Source organism: Callithrix jacchus, chromosome 16, assembly GCF_049354715.1.
Source record: "Callithrix jacchus isolate 240 chromosome 16, calJac240_pri, whole genome shotgun sequence".
NCBI classification, from domain to species: Eukaryota; Metazoa; Chordata; class Mammalia; order Primates; family Cebidae; genus Callithrix; species Callithrix jacchus.
Window position 1 is genome coordinate 45,386,830 of NC_133517.1, and position 19,439 is coordinate 45,406,268.

The 19,439-nt window shown below is 39.2% G+C and overlaps 1 protein-coding gene across 2 annotated transcripts; it reads right to left on the minus strand.

Moving 5' to 3' along the window:
• Nucleotides 1-1,961: 1,961 nt before the first annotated feature.
• On the minus strand, nucleotides 1,962-6,172 carry FABP5 (fatty acid binding protein 5). 2 transcript variants are annotated; one of them, XM_035276666.3, is made up of 4 exons: nucleotides 6,032-6,172; nucleotides 3,196-3,368; nucleotides 2,766-2,867; nucleotides 1,962-2,223 (listed from the first exon to the last, which is right to left on the minus strand). In XM_035276666.3, the coding sequence occupies exons 1-4, from the start codon at nucleotides 6,108-6,110 to the stop codon at nucleotides 2,170-2,172; spliced, it is 408 nt and encodes a 135-aa protein (XP_035132557.1). In that variant the 5' UTR covers nucleotides 6,111-6,172; the 3' UTR covers nucleotides 1,962-2,169. The 2 variants fall into 2 exon arrangements, with proteins under 2 accessions (XP_035132557.1, XP_078209757.1); XM_078353631.1 differs by lacking the exons at nucleotides 1,962-2,223; nucleotides 2,766-2,867 and having other exon boundaries at nucleotides 3,272-4,948; nucleotides 5,789-6,125.
• Nucleotides 6,173-19,439: the final 13,267 nt, after the last annotated feature.

The following is a 19,439-nucleotide window of genomic DNA, read 5'->3' on the forward strand; positions in this document are numbered from 1 at the left end:
GTTTGAAATGAGACATGCATTCATAGGGTATTGTCTAGTAGGTTACTGGCAACAAAACATTGAAGCATAAGAAATAGGATCTGATAGATCTGTAATAAAAGTGAACCTCCCCGAGATCCAGTGTGTTGCAAACTAAAAATAATGCATTCCAGCATACCATTAGTTAAGAGGCAATAGAAATTCATCTTCAATGGCACTGCTTTTAGGTCTTTTGATGACGGGTCAATCCCTAAAGAATTGCTTAGCAGAAGGAAGAGCTTTAATGACAACAGATACCATGAGGTTGAGATACCCTTGTTCTACCCAGTGGTTCTTAATTAGGTATGGATCCGTGCCCTTAAATGACACCTGGAAATGAACTAAGTGTTTAGGGTAGACTGGTGGGTGCCATGGACATTTTGTGGCCATGATCTTAGGATGGAATGCTAAAGGTCCTATGATGCTTGCCATAGCCCAATCCAAATGTCAATAGCTCCCCCATGTAAGGAACATGAGCTTAATGTCCCTCAGGTGATATTCCAGCCCATAATCTGAAGCAGTATAGGTGTGAGAACATGGCAGCTAACATAGTACAGATTGTACAATCAGCTGAACTTGTGCCCCAATCTGCTCTGACTTGTAGTAGTTGTATGGCTTAGGATCATTACCTAGACTCTGGGCCTTAGTTTCTTGATCTACACAATGTGGAAAAACCATAGTGAATATACATCATCTGGGATGGCTCTGAGAATTAACAAAACACTTTAAAGTGTGTGACCCAGTGTTTAGTTCCAGGAGAATGTCAATAAATGTACATAATCATGAGCAGCAGAAAATGTGGATGAAATAAGAACCCTAAATACCAAAATAAGCAAGATTGAAATTCACATAGAAAGGAAGTCCCAAACAACATTGTCCGTTAAAAAATATGACACAAAAATGAAAGTACATGCAATTTTTACATTTTCCCTAGCTGTATTAACAAAGTAAAAGGGGAAAATTAACTTTACTAATCTGTATTTACTTTGATATGCAATCAATACCAAAAAGTCATTAATAAGGCATTTTACTTTTTGTATTAAGCCTTTGAAATCCCATATAGACATATCAATTCAGACTAGCCACACTTCAAAGGTTCAATAGCCATATGTGACTCATGGCTACATATTGGACAGCACAGGACTAGAGTATCAGTGAGTGGAACACTTCCACTGACTGCTTAATCAGTAATTCTTAAGAAAAAATGCTTACCAGTTAACATTTCTGCACATAGAGGGTGGTTTCAGGAGTCTCAATTAATACATTTAAGGACTTTAGACAAGATTTCTGCATAAGCTGCAAAGAGGCAGTGTTGTAGAATGACTGAACACATTGAGTAGACTTGATGAGATATAGGTCATCAATCCAGCTCTTAACTACCTCCTGTCCTTGATCTAGTTAGCTAGTCAAAAACCTGTTTTCTTATTTGCAGAATGGACATAATCATACCAGCCCTTTGACAGTTGCCCTAAAGTCATTTAGGCAAAGCTTTATAGCAGGGCCAACAGCCTCCTTCTTCAAATGTGAACTATGGATATTTGTGTTGAAGATAGAGAAATAGAATAGAGATTCACTAGAATTCTAGTTATTCCATACATAGTATATTATCTATATTTATATATAAAAACACGAAAAGTATTTTAGTCAATGGCGGTTAATTAAATCTTTGCTCTAATTTGAATCATAAAGTGTATATAGTAAGCTACCTTTTAATGAGAATGGTCTCTGCCAGAAATTCAAGATTCTTGAGTTCATACAAAGTTCAAACAGTATAGAGCAAGCTTAAATGATTGATATGGTATTTCCTGTAAGAGTCGCTATGTATATAAATTGCTAGTGTCATCTCAATATAGCATCCTCAAGACTACCCCAGCATTTACTCAATAATTATTAAAACTCATCACTAATTTCCTGTAAGGTTTAAAGAATGCATACAACATGTATTAGCATAAACACATTTATTTGTTAACCAATGGGATGATCCTAATTAATCCAACACACTTTGAAATAGCTCCATGTAAAATGTTTTTGATAAAGATAACTGAACACAGTAATGAGAAAAAAAAAGAAACAATAGTATGAAGATTTGCTCATTGAACTGAGCTTGTTCATTCTCATAGTCAACTCCTGTCCAACCTGATGATAGAATTTTTATTCTACTTTTTCATAGATCCGAGTACAGGTGACATTGTTTATGACACAGTCCTAGGAGAAGGAAAGATATTAAAAAGTTAGGTTAGTCTTACATTCTAGAGCAGTGGTGGTATTAAAACATTAGAATCAGAGTCCTATGAAATCATGTAATCTACTTCATAGATGGAGATTCAGGATTCATGGGTTTGAGAGAAACTAGAAGCTGTTGTTTTGCTTATAATATGCATGTTTACTGAAAACTAACATGTTGAAGATATCTTTATTCTTTTGGTGATGGCATATAGTCCTTATTTTAAAGACATAGAAAAATGTGTGCCGAAGAGAGCAGTTTGGTGGCTTGCCAGGATTTCACTGTGGTGTGGCAGCAAAGCAAGAACTCCCACCGCCCCCGCTCCAGCCAAATCCTCTATGTCATGTCACTTCTCTGTTCCCACTAGGGCTTTCTTAATAATCAGTGTTCTAGTATTTAACTTGTTATTTTGCCTTATTTTCTTCCCAAACTTAGTTCTGTTAATGATCAATGACACAGAACAGTTATGTGAACTATGAATGCACACAAGAAGCCAACTAAGACCCAGCTGTGTGACACTTACCACCACTAATTTCCCATCTTTCAATTTTCTTGTTATTGTGCTTTCCTTCCCATCCCACTCCTGATGCTGAACCAATGCACCATCTGTAAAGTTGCAGACAGTCTGCAAAAATGAAGTAAACTTTTTAATTTTCCAAGTACATTACAAGTTTCCGTGACTCATAGCCTCTTTAATCAACATTTTTTTTCACCTTCTCCTTTCTGTGCCTACGTCATTAACCTGTATTGATTTTACTCACAATAGTCTGTGGTTTTCAATCTAGTAGCTAATAAAAAATGCTAATTCTATGAAGTTGATACTTTTACTAATTTGACAAGACTCAATTCATAAAATAATTTTTTCATTAAGTTCTTGCCTGTAAACAGTAAAAATGTTAATATAGCCTATCATTCTAGAAGCTTCTGTGATTTTATAACATGTCATAACTGACCTGAGTTTTTCTGCCATCAGCTGTGGTTTCTTCAAATTTCTCTCCCAGGGTACAAGAAAACTGTGTTGTTTTCAAAGTGCTCTCAGTTTTTATGGTGAGGTTTTTGCCATCACAAGTAATGATACAGTCTGGCTTGGCCATTGCGCCCATTTTTCTCAAAGCTATTCCCACTCCTGTAGAATGTTAAGTCATGTTAAATAATGGGAAGACATCATTTACATGATAAAAGCAGTAATTCCATTGTAATCAATTTGTACAGCATATTTTCACTTATTTGCTTATTGATAACTATTGTAAACACATATCCCATGCTATGAGCCAGCACTTTACATAGACTAAATTCAGGTAAGCCTTTTAACAGTCCTCTAAGAGGCAGATGTTATTGTCCCCATTTTATTGATAAGAGAGCGAGACACTGAAGTAACTTACCTGAGACTGCTCAACTAGAAAGTGACAGAGCTGGAAACTAAGAACACTGGCACCCTGGCTCCAAATCTGACCTCTTGGCCACCATGCTATGCCGGTTTTCAGAAAGTTAGCAAAGAAATGCAGACTTGCAAATTTTATTTACTCAAAGCAGTTGATAGAAGGTGGAGATAAAGCATTCAAAACTGCAAATTCAGGAGTTTGCTCAGTCTTTTTCTTTTTACTGGATTCTGCCAACCATTACATTCTATGACTCCAGCACATAGTCTGTCTGGCATATCAATGCTCTCAATAAATATTTGATTAATAGACTACACAACATAGAAATTGATTCTGAGATATTCAATAGCACAGTCTTTCTAAAGTCAGCAGCACAATCATGATGCTAACAAATGGAAAACAAAATCTTATCCTTGATATAAAAAATATTTCATAGCTGTATAAGTCAATAAATTGATTTAGACATTTATAAAATATCATATTAAATTATATATCAATTTATGATCTATCTATTTCCCCTGAGAGTTAACATGTATAAGGAATCTTAGATCCAGGCCAAATCACTGTTTCATAAATAAGAAGATTACAACCTATGCAGTGTGATTGTCTTGATGAAGAACACTCAGCCAGGCTTTAAAATTCTCCTTGTAACCTTCTCTTTTGCCAGCTCAGGGCTGGTGCCTTATGCTATTAATTGAGTCATTATGTACTTTCACTCTAGACAAATAAATGGCTCTGCTCTTTTCACATGGTGACTGCTCCCTAATGAACTGAGTCTTGACAACCTTCAAGACTCCAGAATCCTGGAAACAAGCCCTCCAAACCTAAACATAACTTGCTTTCTGCAGGCAGAGAAAAGTGTTCTCTGGCCTTAAACTTGTGCACACACATATACACTGTATTTATTGGACAGGTGCAGTAAATCGCTTTTTCCAGAGTCATCTTGACGTAGGTTTGTAAGGAAAAAGAAAAATACTGCCTTCTTACTTAACTGATAGTATCATAAATACACTCATATTCACCATAAACCAGCCTTAACACCACATTGTCTTGGATAAAGGGTACTGAAGGAGTGATTCTGAAGTGCCACAGCGACTGGGTATCAACAGAGGGTCACAGTAGTTATTTCACCAGCGAGCAACCAGGTTAACATTTGTAGATACCGGCTTCTGAAGCACCGTCGGAAGTCCCAGCCGTCCCTTAGCGCTGGAAGCTCCCTTCCAGAGAGGATCAATGCTATGCTAACTCCATCTCACTTCCTAGTGGCCTGTGACAAAGGTCCATTTTTGTTTGCAATCTATCCAATGTCTCAACCAGCATGCAATCTCTGTCAGTGGTATAGAAAAGGGCAGTAATTGATAATGAAGCACTGTTTTGAGTGAGAGAAATGAATCTCCCTATTGAGATTCCTTCTCCCAGGGAACGCTTCAAGAAGTCATCTGCCTTCTGCAAGGGCCACACCCATCTTCCAGGCAGTTAGCTGCAGGAAGGCTAGGCAGTTACTGCTATGGTTTTCCAGCAAAGCCCCACTGCCTCCTTGTCCCTCACCCTCAAGAGGCAGAGGCCAGGATGGCAACACAAGGCCACCCCCAAGCACAGTCGGCCTCATTCCGCTCCTCCCACAGGCCACCCGCCCACTGCGACGCCCTGGCCCGGCAGTGCCAGCAGCAGGTCGGCACCGCCAGCGCCACGCCTCTCGGGGGCCCCGGTGTTCCATGGGGTGTCAACCCAAAGGGTTCGGCTCAACTGGTGAGAGCGAGCAGAGGACCTGGGGGATATGGGGCGGACAGAGGAATACAAGCTGAAGCTGTAGAGCTGCTCAGACTCACTAAGGGATTTCTGTGGGAAACCGCGCTCCAGCATCGCGTCCCCATGAAGAAAAGGGAGGGGGACCTGCACGCCACCAGAGAAAAGATACGACAGGGTGGGAAAGGGGAGTAGGTGCTGCCACGATGGGGTAAACGAGAGAGACAGGATGGTGGCAGGAAGGGGAAGGATGAGTGAAAGGGGGAAAAAGGGGAAACAGAGGGTCGCCTGGAGGGGGTCGAAAAAAGTGCAGCGTGGGGTGACGGGTGCGCGCGCTAAAGGACAGGAGGCAATGCGGAATGGCTGCGGTTTGGGCGAGGGGAAAGAAACAGAAGAGAGGTGGGTGGGCCACGAGGTGTACCGTCTCCGGAATCTTGCGGCCCGCGGGCGGGCAGGAGGCACGCACGCTCCCGGCTCCTCGCCACCTGCCCGCGTGGTGCTGCGCGCGCTGCACCCAACGGCCGCGTGGTGGGGAAGATGGGAGGGGTTGGGGGTAGGCCGCCGAGCATCTCCTGTCCCGGAATCCTGACACGCTGACGGGGACCTAGGGACAGACGGCCACACACACGCCACGTTGCAGGTGCTGCCAGGCCAGGCGCCTCACCTAGTTCCTTCATGTATTCATCAAAGCCTTTGCTGTCCACCAGGCGCCATCTTCCTTCCAGCTGCTGAACTGTGGCCATGGTGGGCGCGGGCTGGCGTGCGACGCTAGCAGAGCGGGGTCGGCGCGGGTAGCTTGCAATGCGGCTCCCGGCGCCGGCAGCTGCTTTATAAGGGCGGCCGGCACGGGGCGGCGCCACGCGGCCAATAGGAGGCGCACCTCGCCCGGCCCCCGCCCCGCCCGCCGCGGGCCCCGGGGGCCTTCCCCGGGTCGGGAGGTGAGAACCTGCTACTCTCACCAGGAGACGTCAAGGCCTCGCGGGCGCCTCCTGCAAGCAGGGACTCGCCCGGCGCGCCCCGCGCCTCTTGGATGCCGGCGCCTGCCCGTTTCGGCCCCTCTGCAGGCCCAGGAAGCCAGAGGGGGCACCTGGAGGCCCAGCCCCGCCTCCTGCACCCCTCCGTTTGACAGCCTATCCACCACCGTTTTTCCTTTCAAAATACCCAGACCAATCGATTAGCCCTCGTCGGGCTGGGACTACAGAAAGTGAGTGATGGCTGTTTGGTTTATTGATTGATTAACTACGGTGCCTCCCTGACCTTCCACTCCCCGTCAGCGGACAAACCCGCATTCCTCACCCTCCTGAGAGAACCCGCTTTCCCCATCTGCTGATCTCCTTGGCCCAATAGTGGGCATATCCCTGAGCTGAGCTGGAGGATTTTATGAGAAGGTTCCTGTTGGGATGGGGGACGTCTCGGGAAGTGCGGTTTCTAAACTAAAATTCTGTAGGAGGTGTCAACTTCAGTGATTGTCGTTGCCATTCAAGAATGCTTTATTAGTGTATATTCCCTTGGTAATGCACCCTTAGCAGTTTCTTCTCAGACGCCAGTGGATTTTCTCTTTCTCTTGAACTATAGTAATACCCTACACATGTGCGTAGAACATAATACATTTCAAAGTGTACTTCTGACAATTTATTACTTGCTGTTACCGGGTCCCAGTTGGAGGAGATCTGGACTGTGATGAGGAAGTTGCCACACAGGCTGGCCGAAACATTATAGAGATAATGTGCATTTATTGAGTAGCTACTAAATGCTAGCTGTGCTTCCTGAGCACTTTATAGATATTGACCTCCACTAAATTTTTGCTAGGGGTGTTACCCCAATTTCTCAAAAGAGAGAAAATAGGGCAAAGAAAGTTCGCACAGTGGTAGAACCAGAATACCCATCCAAGTCCGACTCACTGAAAACCTTATGAAATCGGACCGCACCTAACTGCCTTGGGCTCAGGGTAGCTGTGATGGAGCTCTGAGTAGAAACTGCAGTTACCGGTCCCTGCCCTAAGTTTAGGATCACCCCAGTCTTCCTTGTGGTACCATTTTAACACTCAGTTGTTTTCCCAGTAAGGGTCTGCATGTCCCACACCTGCAATTAAATTATTGCAGAGAATACTCAACCCATTTTCAGAGAACTGAGTCTTCTCTAAGTACACGGCCAGATAATCAAAAAAGGAAAAAATTAATCACTGAGGTTGGAGAATATTAGGTTTATTTAAACCTAGTGTCTCCCTTAAATGTTATAACTAGTTTTTTGACCCTCACTCCTTCTGGCTTGCCTTGCTATAGACGTGCTTTGCATATTCAGCTTCTAGCCACATCTTCCCTAAGAAAGTTTCATTTGGAATCCGTTCCAAAGGAAAATCTTAAGAGGTAGAGTATGGATCTGCATGTTTTCAGTTGTCTGTAGCAGCAAAAATTCCCAGATGAGAATAAAGTCAGGGAATCTTGTAGCTTAAGGCACACCCTAAATATTAAATTCTACTTCTCAGAAAACATTCGTGTTCAGAGGGAAGCTGAGTGCATCATTTGCTCAGTGATGGAAAATGCTGGCTCTCAGGCAATTAAGGCAGCTCCTAGGGAGGGAGCTCCTGTGTGTTTGAACTTGAGCTCATGTGTCATTTCAACATGTTTTATTTATTTCTGTATAGAATATAGTAATAATAGGATGTAGCACTCTGATACTAATTTTTAAATTATCATAATCAAACATGTTACAGAAATATCAAAAAGAGAATAGCACTGGAGTACTCAATACTTAGGTACTTAAGAAACAGCCTTTAACCTCAAGGCCTTACCTAAAACTTAAGGTTTTTTTTTTTTTTTTTAACACAGTCTTCGAGGTGGTGAGTGGAAATAATCCTTTTGTGTTCAAAGGCACTGACAAAACAAAGATATATGGCCAAAATAATAACTGTTATTGTGGCTTGTGGAACAAAGAAAGGCATGGGGATTGCTCTGCTCTTCAAGGAAACACATTTAATGTCTTGTTTTCAGATGCCTCATCTGATGAATATACAGTTGTATGATTGTAGTAGATTATTTCTAATGCCCCTTAACCTCTACTACTCAGATTCTCTTTCCTTCTCAAGAATAATGGTAATGGATTTTAAGCTCTGAAAAAGCAGTAAGTACTCCCTTCACCTGAAAAGTAAAAGCCTACTTACCTTGCACCCATTATGAGGTGTAAAACCAAAAATGTTGTGAAAACAAATTTCATTGAAGTCTCATGTAACTTTAAGGGGATGATTGAGTATTTCCTTGCTGGAAAGGAGGAGAATTATCACTTGATTGTGATTAATTACAATATAGGAAACAATAAACAATAGTTTTATCCTAACCTGTCCTTACAAACATTAGTAACCATGCTGGTCATTATTTTTAGAAACACATAGGTAATACAGGTGTTATGTCATGTCTTCCCTCTTACTGGAAGATAATAACACATTCTTCTTATGAATGAAAATGACTGAAGAATCGAGAATTACTAGCAACTCTTCTTCCAGTGGCTTAGAAAACTGCCTTTTTAAAGACAGATGCAATTTTACTTTATATCTCTGAATCTTAGTTTTATCATCTATGAAATTAAGGAGATGAGAGTTAAAACTAAATGATTTTTTAGGTCCCTTCCAGTTTATGAAGTGCTCCTGCAGTAGTAGTTCATGGTCTTGAAAAAATATACTCAAAATGACTTTATTTCCACCTGGTGGTGAAAACGTAATATTTCTCTGAGGTTTTCCTTGATAAATGTGAGTAGTTTGTCAGCTTCTCCTTCTGTAATCACACACAGCTTTGGAGTGTATTGTGTCATTTTTATTTAAAGACAACTTCCCAGTTAAAGTTTATGTACATACATGTGCCTTCCACAAAGTTGATTATTGTATATTAAGCCTTCTTAAGGACAGTAAGTGTTGGTGGCTTAGCAACAGGCAGTTGGCAAAGAAAGAAGCACAACATTAAGTTATTGCAGAGAATACTCAAAGTAACCCATTTTCAGAGAAGTGAGGCTTCTCTAAGTACACAGCCAGATGATCAAAAAAGGAAAAAAAGTAATCACTGAGATTGGAGATTATGTTTATTTAAACCTAGTGTCTCCCTTAAATGTTATAACTAGTTTTTTGACCCTCACTCCTTCTGGCTTGCCTTGCTATAGACGTGCTTTGCATATTCAGCTTCTAGCCACATCTTCCCTAAGAAAGTTTCATTTGGAATCCGTTCCAAAGGAAAATCTTAAGAGGTAGAGTATGGATCTGCATGTTGTCAGTTGTCTGTAGCAGCAAAAATTCCTAGATAAGAATAAAGTCAGGGAGTCTTGCAGCTTAAGGCACACCCTAAATATTAAATTCTAAATCCTTCAATGCATCCAGCCAAAACAAGAAATTGCAAATAGCTACCATCCATCAATGGGAGTTTTTTTTTATTATTTGTTTCTCATAATAAGATTGTTTTTAATTAAAGCACTTGTAAAGATGGAGTTATATTTTGAACTTTCTCCTTTTACTTAAAGTAGTTACATTTCTACACAACATGACTGCCATGGCTAACCATCAAAATTTTTCAGTTGCTTAAATGATTCATCATAAACTTGTGCTTGCTGAGTTAACTGGACTAGAGGATAGCTGGAGAGAAAATGAGGCATTGCAAAATTTACAGTAATAAAAGGTGAATGGTTTCAAAATAAGGCAGAGGACATAATGACTCTTTTTATAATAAAAGCTTTTTATAATAATAAAAGCAATCCATTTCCCTTACTTCTATAGAACTTCCTACTTTCCAGACATGTGTATTATTGAATATTACATTTGTCAGTAGCTCATGGCAACAGATATACACAGTTTGGGCTAACACTTTTATACCTCATATGGGCAGTGTTCAAAGGTTTAAAAGCGCAACTCCAAAGGGCACAGCTTGAAATGGAGCAGGAGGATGCTAGCAAAGCCACCCCAATAAACACAAAATCTTAGTAAAAACGCTATATTTACCAGGCAATACAACTTCAAAACAAATTCCTTAGCAATCCCAACCTCTTCAAGCCCACTTCTAATCACAGTACTACTCCTAAGTCTCCTTATTTACAGTCTTAGGCTGTCCAAGCCCAAACACACAGACACATTCATAATGAGCATCTCTGTCCTTAAAAATTGCAAACATAAAAAACTTCCAGATGATATGTTCCCACTGGAAGAGACCAAATTCTTTTCTTATAGATTACCCTTTTCTATTTTTCATTCCTACCTCCATGAAATATTCCATAACTTACTGTTTTTTCCCTAGATTCTCACACCATTTGATCCCTTTCTTTTTTGATATTCATCTATAAGAATGAATGGTTTTTCCAGTAAGTTCGTGTCCTTTGTAGGGACATGGATGAACCTGGAAACCATCATTCTCAGCAAACTGACACAAGAACAGAAAATCAAACACCGCATGTTCTCACTCATAGGTGGGTGCTGAACAATGAGAACACATGGACACAGGGAGGAGAGCATCACACACTGGGGTCTGTTGGGGGAAAATAAGGGAGGGACAGCAGGGGGTGGGGAGTTGGGGAGAGATAACATGGGGAGAAATGCCAGATATAGGTGATGGGGAGGAAGGCAGCAAATCACACTGCCATGTGTGTACCTATGCAACAATCTTGCATGTTCTTCACATGTACCCCAAAACCTAAAATGTAATTTTTAAAAAAAGAATGGTTTTTCAAGTCAAGTCTACAAAACCATCGATTTGCTTGCTTCTCAGTGAGTCAGGCCCATTGCTTCCATTTTTCTGGATTAGCTTTGAGGAAAATCATCAGCATTTAATAAGCTGCCTAAATCCAACTGAAGATGCTTCCTTGATCCTATCTCTGGTCCTCCTACTTTGGTGGTGGGAAGAGCTACCCGTAACCCCTCAGAGTCTTGCACAGAGCTATAAAACTAGCATGGAGCTGATTCCGTGCACTTCTCTGAAGGACCCAAGCAGCAGGATGAGTACCTATTGTTCACCCACCCATAGACACCATAGGACACTTTTTGTTCACCTGCTCACTTCTGCATCGACCAAACTTAAAGATATAAATTCAACAGTATGTAGGGGAAGATATATTTAGTTTTCCCATACATTACCTCTGCCATCTTGCCCACTATATGCCTAAATTCCTTCTTTCTACTGCAATGGTTTCTCCTCTAAGTAATCCACCATTAATTACAAGAAACCAGTTTAAATTTCCAGTAAACCATATTCTGTTTTCTACATTGGCTAAATATTGTAATTTTATGCGGGAACTGGGAGGCTAAGTAGCTGTTATCATTGGGAAGGGCAACTGTGATCTTAGTTCCCGGTCTATTTCGGAAGGTGGGATAAAAACGCTTTGTGCCACAAATGTCAAATCTTGTCTCCTGTCTTACAACGTTGAAATACACAGTAAATTTTTACAGGGTCTCAGACATCCTACTGAACTGCCAAATACTGAACACCAAACTGGGTTTCCCTGTCAACACTCAAGACTAGAAAGAGGAGATCCCAAAACTACCATGGCCTCAGGATTCTAAATGTGGGTCTGAAATCCCTATTTCTTACTTTGGATTAAAAGCTTGCCTGAACTACAAACATCTATTGTCCTAGATTGGATATTTTTATTTATATATCAACCAATTCAACTTCACACTTCCATTGACTCAGTCAATAAATCAATAAAATTGACTTCAAAAAGTGAAATGACTTTTAAATTCTGTTCTCTTCCCACCCTGTCCTTTCTTCTTCACACTCTATATCAGGTTTACCCTTCTGAAAGAGGAATAAGTCTGACTCATCCTTGAAACACTTGCTTTATCTCATAATCGCCAAACACTGGGCCTAACGTATATATGCCTGGATCTGAAGACAACAAAATGCCTAGAGGATCTGCTCTGTGGGTGGGACATGGCAGCTAGAGCTGTGGAGATCAGGCTTGAATTCCAGGGGATGAGTACTATCATGATTCTGATGAGTTCTTCTGATCTGGATTTGGATCCTGGCAAGAGAAGGTGGATAGAGTTCAGCCATCAGGAAGAGGGAACAAGATCTAGGCTGATGGCCAAATCCTAAAATAACACAAAAATAATCCTGTGCCCTGTAGCCTTACCTCCTGCTCTCTGCCCAGCACATCAGCTAGCATTAATTCTAGCTTCACCATCAGGGCAGAAATGGAGCTTCTTTCTGCCCTGGTAGGTTATCAGAACTGAACACACTATTTTTTGTAGAGTGCAAGATAGGATGATCATACCCTGGTTTGATTGTGGCAAGTCAGAGCTATCTATGCTTGTTGTCCTGGTATGATTCTGAACAATGCCCTCCTTCCTTCCAACTATTTCAGATAGGATAAAGAGGTGTGATATTTAATTCTCACCTATCAGGCAACTCCAAAGTCTAAATTTCAACATGGTACTGCAGTATCATCTATTGTAGGACCTGAAGGTGCTTGGCAGGAGAAAAAAAATTTGGTAGGGCCACGTTCGGCCTTTCCCTCCTCAGGTATCATACAAATATGTCATGCAGGGACAGCTTCACTTGCTCACAGAAGAATGGCCAGCAGAGCTGTTCACACCAGACAGATTACTTTGTCTTAAATCAGCCCATATTTTTAGAACACCTAATAATTATGTGGATAGAATCTAGTTCTTATCTTCAAGAAGTTTGCTATCTATGTCTCTACAAGCTAAAGAACTACATCCATTGTGGGTATTTTTAATTTAACAAACATTTATTAAAAATTGATTCTGTTTTAGTTCATCACATATTGAAAATTTTTGAAAATTAAAGGTCTTCAAAATATCAGATAAATAGAGGCCCTCATGTTCCCCATATTTCATTCATTTTCTTCTTAAGAAATCACATTATTTTATTTGAGAAATAAATAAAAGGTTTTTAGGTCACCACTGGTTAATTTGAAGTCTACATTTGTTGTTTTCCATTTATACAATAATGTTTTTATTTTGTTCTTTTTAATTTTCATTTTATTGACAATTAATAATTGTATATATTTATGGGGTACAATGTGATGTCACGATATAGGTATAAAAATAAAATACTTAGGAGTACATTTAACCAAAGAGATAAAAAAATATGTATACTGAAAATGATAAAACATTGATAAAAGACATTTAAAATGGCACAAATAAATGGAAAGATATCTTGTATTCTTGCATTGGAAGAATTAATATTGTTAAAATGTCCATATCACCCAAAGTGATCTATAGATTCAATGCAATTCCTATCAAAATTCCAATGTTGTTCTTCACAGAAATGAAAAAACAATTCTAAACTTCATGTAGAACCACAAAAGACCGCAATTAGCCAAGAATAACAAATAGCAAAAGGAACAAAGCTGGAGGCATCACACTACCTGATTTCAAAATGTACTACAAAGCTATAGTAATTAAAACAGCATGGTACTGGCATAAAAAGAGACATATCAACCAATGGGATAGAATAGAGAACACAGGAAAAAACTCAAACATTTACAGACAATTTACTTTTTTACAAAGATTCCAGGAACACACAATGAGGAAAGAACAGTCTCTTTAATAAATGGCATTGAGGAAACTGGATAAGAACATGCAGAAGAATGAAATTAGGCCCTTATCTGTTACCATCTACAAAAATAATCTCAAATGGATTAAATACTTAAATGTAAAACATGAAACTACTAGGATAAAACATAGAGGGAAAGCTCCATGACATTGGTCAAGGCAATTGTTTTATCTTTATAGTATTAAGTGAGTTTTCAAAAAAAAAAAGAAAAAAGCCAGTCTTTAAAAGACAAAACAAAACAGGTCACCTCTTTTGCAGAAACCAGGTGAGTGTATCAAATAGACATCTTGTTTAAAATTAATATGCCAAATGCCAAAAAGTTAACTGAGGTAAACTTTGCTCAAATAGAAAGATCTGGTCTGAAAAATACTGGGTTAGAGATCATGAAGCAACTCATGTCACTACTCAGCTCTGTCTCAGCTTTAGAGTTGGTTTATTGCTATAAACCTGGGAGTAAATGGACACCACGCTGTGCCTGAGGTTGTGATGCACACTGAGATATACACTTGCATAATAAAATTTGTCAGCATACAAGTTAAAACTGGAATTGTCTACCACCTAGCTAGTTCAGTAAGGACCAGAAAATCCTGCTGTGTTCCCTTACTTGGAACTTCTGAGAATCAAGAGAAGAGTCTCAGAAGCAAAGCTGAATGATCTCTGCCACACATACTCTGATGCCATTGTCTTTCAATAGAGACTGTATGTGGTTCCTGGGGAGAAGAATATGGTTCTATATGACAAGTTTTATTGTATTTGTTGCATGTTGTAAAATATTATCACTTCTGCAACTATATTATCAGGACATCATATAAGTATCAAGACAGAGTAGGACCAGCTTCTATAAACAGGAAAGAATGCCATTTACTTGTGTTCCTTTGAAAGTATTCAGCATATGAAAGTTACTTTATGTTATGTACTATGTGGAGAAAAAAGCTTTTTCCTCAAATTAAATATCTTCCCATTTTATTGCATTTTTGCATTTGGGCTGACATAATCATTTCTCAGATATATTCACAGAAACAAAATTTTGACCCCAATATGGAACAGAAAATCAAAACTGCCTCATACTCCATTTGAAAGTATATGGTGATATAAGTCATAACTAGAAACAAAATAAAAATCGCATAAGAGTTCAACAAACTATTTATTTGTCATTTTCCAATAAACATGAACAGTGACAGTAAATCTTGCACACACACACACAAAGTATCAGGTTTCCTTTTGCTTCCTGCTTTACTGAGCAGGTGGCAGCAAGTTTTGTAAGGCAAGGCTGTAGTTCTTTAGCACACTGATTTTTCACAATCCAAAACCTTAGGACTTCAGTGCTCTGAGAGAAACTAGTCTGAGTCACTAATCCACATGAACGAGTAAAACTTGATCTTTGCTGCACACGCCCAAAACACATAGTTTTTAATTGCATATTTGTCAGTAATTCTTGGTCAGACATGATCTCAGAACAATGAGTTGTCACTTGAGCAGACACATTAATAATTCTTTAAAGTTATATAGTTTCATTTCTGAAAACAGATTAGTGGCTTAGAATTAGAACTAAAGGAGAATCAAAATTCTAGAGTTTAGTGGAATTCTAGATGTCTTCTAATTCAGCTAAAACTCAGTCAAGATTCCTTTGACAAAAGATTTTCAGAGTAAGTAAAAATAGAATTGCAAATTATAGGTTTATCAAGAATACCAAATGTATTCCATAATTATTTAAGTATTTTAAAAAATATTTTGTGGGAAGAAAAAATGAAAATGAAAACACAGGAGAAGGGGATTAACCTACAAATTAAATCTTTTCAATCCATATTTGGCCAATGAAAATAATAGTTAATAATTGGTAGTTAATACAATACAAGTGTATGGATTATAAATAGATATGGGAAATTTAACACTGCAAGTAAATGTGCCATTGCTTGGCTTCCCCACTTGTTTCTCAGGAAAACCATATGTCATAATAATCATGTGTCATATACATACACAAACACACATCATTTGCTCACTATTTAAACTGTAGCAGAGCCTTTTTGGTCTCTTAGAAAATCTTCAAAAATATATATCCTTTTTAAACATTAAAAAAAAACTATTATCTTTGTGTCTTCCATTCCCCTTTGTCTTCACTTGAATTAAAAACAAAATCTTAAAAGATTTTTTTTAAGAATCAAATTGGGGGGGATGGAGGCAGAAAACCACATTGCCATGTATATATCTATGCAACAATCCTGCATGATCTGCACATGTACCCCAGAACCTAAAGTACAATAAAAATAAATAAATAAGTAAAAATAAAAGAATCAAATTAGACACAGCAACTTTAGTCTCTATTATAGTCTAGGCCCTATGCGTTAAAATAGTCAGGCAAAGAAATATTAGCATCATTCATAAAACAATAATTTTATTAAAGATCTGCTCTAAATGCATAAAAAGAAAAAGCAGTGACCTAAGATACTAAAAACCCTTGATCTAGACTTTGCTACAAAATACCTGTTTAAACTGAATTTTTGTTTTCTTATCTGTAAAATGAGAAGAACAGAAGAAATTAAAATTTCCTGTGAGGAGTTTTTTGAATATGGACTCCATTATCAAACAAATTAGGGAAATTGGGCATACCATGATTTCCATTGGGTATTTCCAGCTTGTATGAGCATGCTAAAGATGCCGGGAAATCTTGAACTTAAGAAATTCGTAGGCTGGTCACGTTGGCTTATGCCTGTAATCCCAGCACTTTGGAAGGCCGAGACAGGTGGATTGCCTGAGTTCAGGAGTTCGAAACCAGTCTAGGCAACATGGTAAAACTCTCTACTAAAAATACAAAAATTAGCCAGGCATGGTGGCGGGCGCCTATAATCCCACTACTCAGGAGGCTGAAACAGGAGAATCACTTGAACTTGGGAAGTGGAGGTTGCAGTAAGCCAGGATTGTGTCACTGCACTCCAGCCTGGGAGACAAAAATAAAAGAAATAAAAAAAGAAATTCATTTAACTTTTAAAGATCAGCATTTCTACAAATGGATTGATTACAAAACCTGATTTGTTTGCTGCTACATTTTAGCAGCACTTAGAATGCTCTGAAGAATAGGAAAATGCTGATGAGAACTTTCAGTCTCCAAAGTATTTGATTCTATCACCAAGACATTGTTCTGTGGCAATGAAGAACTATAGTACATAACTAGAAACAGCCTCAAAGAACATACATATTAGTTGTTCATGGAGGACATCTATGCATGAAATCTTACCCCCAGTAAAGGTCTTCTAGACATGTTCTATTGAAGTTCAAAAGGTGAATGCAGACCAAAGGCACAGCATTTATGGAAAGCTTTGTATATGTGATCCCAGAGGCAAAGTAGATGGCCCTTTATCCATTAAGCCAGACCTTAAAGTTTAAACAAGTTACCTGCGGGTTGAGGGTTCAGGGCTCAGAAACATGACATTGTTCTAAATTCCTACAGCTTTAAGAAAAACCACACCTTCGCTAAACTCCTTAACAACAGGAAGAATCAGGCAAATTGTCAGAACCTGCTTAACTCTGATTTACATTCCAGACCACTATAACTTTAAACAGAGGGTACACCTTACCTTCTTTCCGGATGAGCAACTGCAGTTCTCAAGCCAGTTTCAGCCAGCTTAATAGATGGTGCACAAAGTGTCTTTGTGTCCTATTGTTCACCTTTTGAGGAAAAGAGCAATTCTACCCTATTTTAATGCTAAAATCCCACTCTGAAGTGAACATGGGATGTATGTTGCATATATTTTTACCTGTTGTTCATGCACTCAACTCCTCTCAGAGATACGGATAGCTTCTCCCTAAACCTGCAGAAGCATAAGAGTCTTGGAGTTTAAAGGAAGGGACTATTGAAAAGGGAAAAGAGAAGAGGTACATTAAGATGTTTTTCTTCATATTTCATCTTGGTACAACCTATTACCCATTGGAATCAAGATATAACCTGACCACAGGACCAGAAGATGCTTACCCAGGGCCTGATTTTTGTAGGGCAGAGCCTGTATTCTGATGCACCTATGTTTGTCTGACTGTACTGCATGATACAGGCCCTGTGAGGCATAAAATTCAACCTGCCTTTTCCCTCTTCCAAGAGAAAGCACCTTTGGTCCACAGCAGAGACTGACTCCTGACTCTGGTTTGCAAACTGATATTGTCAATAATGCTCTCCTCCTCTACTATGTAGCCATTCTGATGGTCTTTTGAATGAGAGGTTGAATATTGGACTGAGTTGGTTTACTTCTGAAATCTTCACCGTGAGTTTTGAATGGGGAACAAAATTAATGCAGGGAGGAAGGAAGAAATTAGGTTACTTAGACACCTGAACTTTTCTGTCGATGACAAGAAGAGACAAGTGACCAGTGGATGGGAACAGGAATCAAATGCATCTTCTTCTTTCAAGCAGTTATAAGTACAGAGAGTTTTTCTTTTTCTTATAAAGATGCATCAGGATACAGGCTCTGCCCCAACAGAGATCAGGCCATAAGCATCCCCTGGCCTTGTGGCCAGGTTATATCTTAATTCCGGTGGACAACGTGTTATACCAGAATGAAACATGAAGAACAATAACCTAACGTACCTCCTCTCTTGTCCCTTTTCGGTAGTCCTTTCCTTTACAATCCAAGTCTCTTTTGCTCTCCTTGCGCCCATGGGAAACTGAAAGACTAATTCATTCTACTGTATGAAGTGGTTTAATTCGTATTTGACCATCTGGAGGTATTTGCCCTTTAAAAGGAGAAGGAGCAATACTTAAACTGAAATTAAACTGAAAGCTGACTTGCTAACGATGGCACTTCAGACAGTAGCACTCACCCATGTATATGACATTGCTGGGCAGGTGATAGAAGCCATTGGAGGCAAAGAGAAAGTAGTCAGAAGACACAGAGCAAAAACTGATTTTCCAAGAGAGTGAAAATGGGGGAAAGTACAGCAAAGTCGTTAGGTACTTCGGTAGGTGATATTGGTATAGTATTAAATTGTTTTTCCAAAGCTAAGTATTCTATTTCTCAAGAAGCCGTTAGGCACCATTTTTCCACGTAGATGCATTAAACCTACCTAATATATATACTCACATGTGGGAAGTATAGTAGATGATTTCTTTCAGAGATGTGAATAATAATTTCACAGGGCATTTCTTTAACAACCTAAAAAGAAAACAACATTGATGAAAACAACTAAAAAGCTTTATCGTGTATTTTAATTATTTGTAATTAACATGAGAATAAAATATCATGGTTAAAATTTAAAATATATGCCATTGACTGTTTTCAGACTCATATTCCTGGGCAAATTTTGTAATACAATTTTTATTATTGCCTCTCAGCTCCCTTCTGCCAGCAGGATCTAGCTGAAGGAGGAGTTACAAGCAGAGAAATAAGAGTTCTCTGAGTCAAAGAAACTGTAACTGAGAAATCCTCAGTGATGAGGATAGGAAGTTCTCAGAAGAGTCTACAATAACACCCCATAGAAAAACAACGCTTTTTTTTTATTTTTTTTATTTTTGAGATGGAGTCTCACTCTGTCACCAGGCTG